Source organism: Octopus bimaculoides, chromosome 11 (genome assembly GCF_001194135.2).
Source record: "Octopus bimaculoides isolate UCB-OBI-ISO-001 chromosome 11, ASM119413v2, whole genome shotgun sequence".
In the NCBI taxonomy this organism is placed as follows: Eukaryota; Metazoa; Mollusca; class Cephalopoda; order Octopoda; family Octopodidae; genus Octopus; species Octopus bimaculoides.
The window spans coordinates 67,383,813-67,391,995 of record NC_068991.1 but is presented as its reverse complement, the minus strand read 5'-3'; the positions used below and the strand labels follow the sequence as shown (position 1 = coordinate 67,391,995).

Below are 8,183 nucleotides of genomic sequence, written 5' to 3'. Positions count from 1 at the left end.
ATATATATATATATATATGTGTGTGTGTGTGTACGACCGGCTTTTTTGCGGTTTTCGTCTGCGAAATCCAATCACAAAGCTTCGGTTGGCCTGGGCTATAGTAGAAGATATCCAAGGTACATCACTGTGGAATTGAACTGAGAATTATGTGGTTGGGAAGCAAACTTCTTACCTCTCAGCCACACCTACCCCTACGAAAAAATTTCTTGAATAAATAAAACTTCTCTTTTAATTGGAGAAAGAAAACAAAACTATAGCAGCAGATGTTTGCAAATCTCTTTTACATTTCAAGTGACAAGATAATTGATTTTTAAAATTCGGTACTTGATAAAATTTTTAGAGGAGGGGGACAAGGAGATTACAATAGCCCTCAGTACATGACTTTATTTTATCGATTCCCATAAGTATGAAAAGCAAATTTGATTTTGGCACCTCTGCTGGACCTTGGCATAAAAATTATTTCGCCCTTTCAGGTAACCCTACCACCATTACTCTGTGGAGAGGACCATTATCATTTTCCGCTCTTTTTCCCTTTTCTTGTCTTTTCCTGTCTTTCAAGGCTTTGGTCGGCCTGAGGCTATAGTAGAAGACACTTGCCCAAGGTGCCACACAGTGGGACTGAACTTAGGACCATGTGGTTGGTAAGCAAGCTACTTACCACATAGCCATTCCTGCACCTAAATATCATTAAATGAATAATTATTTTTCAAATGTATTTTTATTCAGGTAACTCTCTGCAAAGAAACGGGTTCAAACGACCATGCATTAGAAGCTGGAGCCCTTGTTCTTGCTGATCAAGGATGTTGCTGTATTGATGAATTTGACAAAATGAAGCATCAGCACCAAGCTCTGTTGGAAGCTATGGTAAGATTTAATTTAAATGTTTTTAATGTAATCTGAAATTTAACTAACTCAGAGACATTGGGTTAATTTAGAATAAAACTTAGATTAAGAACTTTGCAAAAATACTTTTATGACAAGTCTATTTGTTTAATTGCAAAGTTACTGGACATAAAAGGACATGGTATATACAAGAACACATAGATGTATGCATAGACACATACACACAAACACACACTCATATACTCTACCTGTATAGACATAGGTATGGTTGTGTAACTAAGAAGTTCACTTCTCAAGTATGTGATTTTGGGTTCGATCCCACTGCATGACACTCAAGGGACATGAATTTGCTAAATGGAAACTGAAAGAAGCCCCTTGTGTGTGTGTCCTTGTTTTTATATCATATGATAGTTATAAATGAGCTTCACACTCATATAAAACAGAATCTCTCATTTCCAGTCTTCTGTGCACACATGTCCAGCCATCAGGAAATAACGTCTCACTTCAAGACAAGTGAATGTTGGCGATAGGATGAGCATCTGGCTGTAGAGAACCTGCCTCAAAGAATTCCATCTGATCCATACAAACATGGCAAAGTGGATGTTAAAATCATGATGATGATGATGATATACTGACACACAGAATACTGTATCTTAAAAAGCTTCTTTTTTTCTTTCTCTTTCCAGGAACAACAGAGTATTAGTATTGCAAAAGCAGGTATTGTTTGCAGGTAACAAAGATCTCATTTTTTATCAATTACACTCTATTGTCTCTCAGAATGATAAAATGGTCAAAATGTGCAACTTCTAACTGCAGAATTTGAACCTATGTCCTAACTTACACAAGTCCACTATCATAACCAATTTTTCACTATATACTACTACTACTACTACTACCATTACTAAAGACACTGGTATGGCCGTATGGTTAAGAAGTTTGCTTCTTAGCCACATCGTTTCAGATTCAGTTCCTAGGGCAAGTGTCTTCTACTATAGCCCCTGGCTGCTGAAAGCCTTGTAAGTGGATTTAGTAGGCAGGAACTGAGAAAAGCATCTCTCTCTCTCTCTCTCTCTCTCCGTCCGTCCGTCCCTCCCCCCCTCTCTCTCTGTGGAAGAATGAAGGGAAATGTCAGGACCAGGAGTGAGGGCAGAAGGGCGACATCAGGGCTGGAAGCTATGGAGGAAGTCATGTCAAGTTGAGAAACAAGGTTTTTGATCTGTCTCTTTTTTTCTTTGGATACCCAGGGTGATTGGTGGTGTGAAGTGAATTCAGTGAGAGAGTAGAATCTAGCCAGAACTTGGGGTAGGGGTTCAAGGACTCCACTCCACTCCACCCCAACCCCAACAACTCAAACTCTGATTACATCACTTCAACTATTTATGTTTAAATTTTTGTGCTTCAATTATTTTGTAGCTTGCCTGCCAGAGCTTCCATAATTGCAGCTGCTAATCCTATCGGAGGACATTACTCAAAAGCTAGGACAGTCTCAGAGAATCTCAAGTAAGTCTCTTATTGTTAGTTCTTTGTTGTGACCTTGTGCCAGGCACATGCTGTCAGTAATTACTCAGTGACTGAGTTGAAGGCAGATTTATTTCTGCCTTTATAACATGTATAGAAAACGGTGTTGTAGGAGGGCATGCAGCATGTGTACTACAGCAGTACTATGTGTATCTTAAATACTGAGATTAAAAAGTAGGGGTAATTATGCCTACGTAATCTACAAAAAGATAAAATATTTTGCATTTTATGCATAGCAATCAAAGTGTTATGTCTCAAAGCTCCTGCTATCTAGCACCTTCGGATGATCTCTACTCAACCGCTACACAACTTCTACTCAACTGCTACTCAACACCCTACCACGGCCAGACTACCGCTATTTATATATCTTGGGAGATCCTACTTCTTCGTCTGGGGGCGTCGGCACAACACAAAGTAACCTTCATAATTTTATTGAATTAGGTACATGTTTTGCCATAAAAGGAAAATGTTGCTAAAAGCACCCACTACACTCTCGGAGTGGTTGGCGTTAGGAAGGGCATCCAGCTGTAGAAACTCTGCCAAATCAGATTGGAGCCTGGTGTAGCCATCTGGTTTCACCAGTCCTCAGTCAAATCGTCCAACTCATGCTAGCACGGAAAGCGGACGTTAAACGATGATGATGATGATAATGATGATGATGATGATGATCTATTTTATTCAAGGTAGGCACTGCCTACCCTGCCTACCTAGGTGGCATATCTCTGCCTTGTGCCCTTGTCAGAATTACTTTTACTCAAGTTCAACATCAAAACTTGGTGTCTCGTTATATGTGTTTTCTCTCTTTTCCTTCCTGTGCCATGCATGTTTTACAGACACCAGTGATCATGGAGTTCCACACCAAAAATCTGAAGATAAACGGTTTTCTTGGGAAAGATACTGAAGTCGTTTTCCATTGCCTTCTGCCAGTTTATTTACAATATATACTACTAGTCCCCTATTCTCCCAAGCTTGCTCTTGAGGCACAGGGTCTATTTTATCCCTTAAGCAGGGAGACTGACTCACATAACATGAGGGCATGTCCACACACAAGTAGGTCTGTGTAACACATGTCTAGGAGCCTGCCATCCTCTGAGTCCACTATTTCTTAGCTACAGGACCATCTTCCAGTGTTTGACCTATAACTGAAGCCACTGGCAAGTACTACCACCCTGGGCCAGAATGAACCCAGGAGTAGTAGTGACTGAGAGACAACTCAATATCATCCAAAACTCACAAAATCCTGAGATGGAATCTAATTATCAGGTGCAGTGTAACCCTTCAGCGTTTAAACTAGTCGTATCTGATTTAAATATTCCGTCTGTTTTATGTCTGAACTGACCAGATTCAGCCTCTCACACCTACCCTACAATGTCATTCTAAAAATAAACAATCATGTCATCGAAATCTTGAAGGTGTGAGATACTTAGTTGTACCTGCAGTGACATTTACCCAGGGTGGGTTGAACCAGCTATGAAAAACAAGTCCACCACATCCTTCATGAATGCTGACCACATTTGACAGTCGGCTGCAGTGAATACCTACTCCTGATTCCACTGCCAAAAACCATAGACACAAGAGCCCTATTGTGCTTCCACAGCCACCTTTACCATCACCAGCCACATCTTCAGTTGTTCTCCAGCTCATTTGTGCCAGTCTGGGTGGGGAGTCACATTGACCACTTTGCAAATGAATTCCCCCCAGAGGCTGACAGAGAGTGTGGCCAAGCCACCTTAGACATCTTGTGAGTGGAGCTTGTTGCAGAGAGTTGATGCAGCAGCAGCAGTCATATTTGGGTGGGGAGACAAAATGAAGTCCAATAGGTGAACATGCAGAATTCAACGTAGGCAGTAGTGGTGGTCGAAGACTTCGAGTTTCCAGAAATCTTCAGCTCAACTGACCACAATTTGCACCCATGCGGAATGATGGTCCAGATGAATGCTTGGAAAATATGCACTTTGGTAGGAACTCTGATCTCTGATATGAGAATGATGCAGGTATGAGATAACGCATGGTAAATTCAAAACAATAGGAATAAATTAGCAGAGTAACCTGAATGCTACAGGGTTAGTATCTTACCCAGGACAATATGTTCCCTCCCTCTCTTTCGGAGAGGCACAAGCACATACACAGACATATACACACACGGCAGTAACTTCTGCCTACAAAATTCAATCATAAAGCTTCGGTCGGCCCGGGGTTATAACAGAAGACACTTGCCCAAAATGCCACGCAGTGGGACTGAAACCCCAAACCATGTAACTGGGAAGCAAGTTTCCTAACCACGCAGCCATGCCCATGCCTACTATGTGTTAACAAATTTATATCTAATAATTATTTTCCTCTTCAGGATGGGAAATGCATTGCTGTCAAGATTTGATTTGGTCTTTATCCTGTTGGACAAACCTGATGAGGTAAGTCAAATCACAGCCTGCAAACATTTCTTCATAATTCTTTAAAACAATTTTTGATATTTTGCTTTTATTTCCCTTTGTTAATGTGCAAACATTAATTTTCCTTTTCTGGAGGAGAATTTTCAATATCACACATATTAACACATCACATTGTTGATGTGTTGCTATGACACAAACACATCTTTGATTGTAATGTTTTGGTATGATGTACACATACTAACACACCTGGATGTAATATGTCGGTGTGAGATACACATACTAACATATCTCTAGTTTTAATGTGTTGATATAACACACACGTCACACATTAACACATCTCTCATTGTAATATGTAGTATGTTTGTATTACATACATATGCCTAACACATCTCTAGTTGAAATAATATGGCATGAATGTGTCATTGATATATATGGTCTTGTGTGTATCTTATCTATATAATGGGATTTTTTGTTGTTGTTATTACAGATCTGTGTTGCATAATTCAAGGTTTCTCTTCACTTAACCTCCTCATTGAAGTTATAGTTCTGTGCCAAATTTAGAAATATATATACATATGTGTTGTTTCCACATGTCTGTATGTGTAGTTAGATAGATAGACAAATAGACAGACAGACGTGTGTGTGTTGTGGTTAAGATTCCTGACTTTCACCCAGCTGGCTTATATTCAATTCCTAGCATGAGGATAGTTATAATGGCAGTGCTCCAACATGGCCATAACCCCTGGTTAAAACCAGTAAAAGCCAATATATATATATACATATATATATATATATATATATATCCAATACAAGGAAACAAGCTCTTCTTATAGGGATGGAAACAACTTTCACTGGTTAACTGGTTTAACACCCAATAATAGTAGAAAGAATTTTCTGCAATACAAATGGGTATTGTATACAATATACAATAATGAAAGGAAAATGGAACGTTAAACTGACATATGTTAATTTATTAACATAATATTATATCATTATTATTATTATATAAGAATAAAAATAAATATCGATGAATGGTTGAATGACCAAATCCAAGCTTCTCTGCTAGTTCAACAGTTACAATGGAATATCATTCCACCAAGGTCTGCAGGACATCCTCGTCAAGCCCTACAGATCTTCTAGAATGTGGCTCATCTTCTTGGCTGTAGTTACTGGCTCAGAATTTCTGGAACCACCATTGACACTGGCTTACACTTATTATCTGATCCCCATATACTGCATTAATGTTCCTCGCACTTTCCATTGCATTGTTGAACTCATAAAGCAAAGTATGCCAAATATGCTCTTTTGTCACTTCCATTATAGCTTTAGAAAATAACTGTTCAGATCGAACTGCACTCTTCAAAACTTGCACTAAAAATAAGTACAAGGTAAAATTACTACCTGCTTTTATAGCAAGTTGAGGCAGGAAGTTTATGCTGTCCGCATCCGACTTTTAGTTCATGCAATTGAAGAAAACCACATTATTTACAAGATGGCTCAATATTTTCACTATAGATTGCAAATGAACGATACCATTCATATGACATTTAGTGCTCCATGTCAACACAAGGAGGACACAAACACACACACATCTAGTTTATATTATTTAAGCCAGTCCAGTGGCCTGTTATTGTGGAGTTTACACAGAATGTCATTGCTTCTTCAAAAGAGACAAGCCATTTAAACAAACTACTACACTTAACAATATGTTTTTCATGCTGAAGGCACACTTGGGGAATTTTCCAATGTCATTTTTTTTCAATTTGTTTAATTAGAGGGACTTAGTTTCATGTAAAAGCTATATCTCTTTGTGGTTTTGAGTTTTTTTCTAGCAGCTTTGAAGAGATTTATGCTTCAATGAGACAGTGTACAGAGAATAACCTTGTTTTTCTTGTTTTTTTCCTGACCATTTTTTTTAAAATTTGAATTTTTGTCTTATTTTTTAAAGCTTCACAGACAAAATACACATTTTTTCAAAATTTTCTATTCCTCTAGGTCAAGGACAACATGCTGTCAAGCCATGTTATGGCAATGCATGCTGGCAAAAAATGGTAATTCTCATTTGGTTATTCGTATTTATTCATTATTATCTAAGAACAAAAACGCTAGCCTTCAGTGCCAAATTTCTTTGGTGGTCTCTTTACTCTTACTCTTTTACTTGTTTCAGTCATTTGACTGCGGCTATGCTGGAGAACTGCCTTTAGTCGAGCAAATCGACCCCAGGACTTATTCTTTGTAAGCCTAGTACTTATTATATTGGTCTCTTTTTGCTGAACCGCTAAGTTATGGGGACGTAAACACACCAGCATCGGTTGTCAAGCGATGGTGGGGGGACAAACACAGACACACAAACACACATACATATATATATATATATATATATATACGACGGGCTTCTTTCAGTTTCCGTCTACCAAATTCACTCACAAGGCTTTGGTCGGCCTGAGGCTATAGTAGAAGACACTTGCCCAAGGTGCCACGCAGTGGGACTGAACCTGGAACCATGTGGTTGGTAAACAAGCTACTTACCACACAGCCACTCCTGCGCCTATTTATATTTTGGTTCTTTTAATCAAAACCTGTTAGATCCCCAAGCATTTCAGATAAAAGATTATCAATTGTAGAAATTAAAACATTCTTAATCCTTTTATTTTCAGTTTATTTGTCTTGACTTAATCCTTTGTAACTCCTGATTTTTTTTTTTTTTGTCATTCCTCCCTCCTCAGGAAAGTATCACCATTCTTTACCAAATCCCAAGACACATCTTTTGAGGTAAATGAACCATTTCTTAATTTTTACACTGAACTATAAAAAATATTACTGCTTTATCATCATCATCATCATCATCATCATCATTATCATCACCATCATCATCACAAGTGGACCAACATACTTGATAACACCACAGTGCAAAATTTTGTCCATTTTCAAGAGAAGTCGTTACTAGTTAATTTTAAAATCTTCTTTTGAATAGCCAGATGCCGTTTTACCTGGAAATGAACAATGCACGTATTAATAAGAAGAACTGAAAATAATGCATGCAAGATTTCACACTCCTAGCATCACTCCTTCATAGTCAGCCTATGAACTTTTCGGCCCCTCTTCGTATATTCCACTAAACAAGTAAATAAATATGAAAATGTAAATACAAGATGGGTGGGGCTAAAAAGTTCCTGGCTTTGAGTAAGAGAAAATACAGGAGGATCAGTTAATTATGATTTTATTCAGCATGTTCCCCTCTCAGATTCACACAATTATTAAAAGTAGTCCTTCAGTTTTTCTAAGCCCTGTAAAAGAACTCGGAAGGCTGGGCCTGCAACCAGGCCTTTTGTGATACCATTAAAGTGAGTAACTTTTCAGGAAACCCCTCGTAGACTGTGCCGGCAGAATAGATAAAAGTATGGTTGGAGGACGAAGAAGCATTACAGTGGG

The 8,183-nt window shown here is 38.4% G+C and overlaps 1 protein-coding gene across 2 annotated transcripts in view; it reads left to right on the top strand.

Moving 5' to 3' along the window:
- The window catches only part of LOC106876704 (DNA helicase MCM8), a 63,143-nt gene that overhangs the window by 36,827 nt on the left and 18,133 nt on the right, over window positions 1-8,183 (top strand). For both annotated transcript variants that reach the window (XM_014925367.2, XM_014925366.2), the window contains exons 18-23: window positions 727-864; window positions 1,530-1,573; window positions 2,257-2,343; window positions 4,709-4,772; window positions 6,747-6,802; window positions 7,478-7,523. In XM_014925367.2, coding sequence (XP_014780853.1) covers window positions 727-864; window positions 1,530-1,573; window positions 2,257-2,343; window positions 4,709-4,772; window positions 6,747-6,802; window positions 7,478-7,523 — 435 coding nt within the window. The remainder of the gene's footprint in view (window positions 1-726; window positions 865-1,529; window positions 1,574-2,256; window positions 2,344-4,708; window positions 4,773-6,746; window positions 6,803-7,477; window positions 7,524-8,183) is intronic.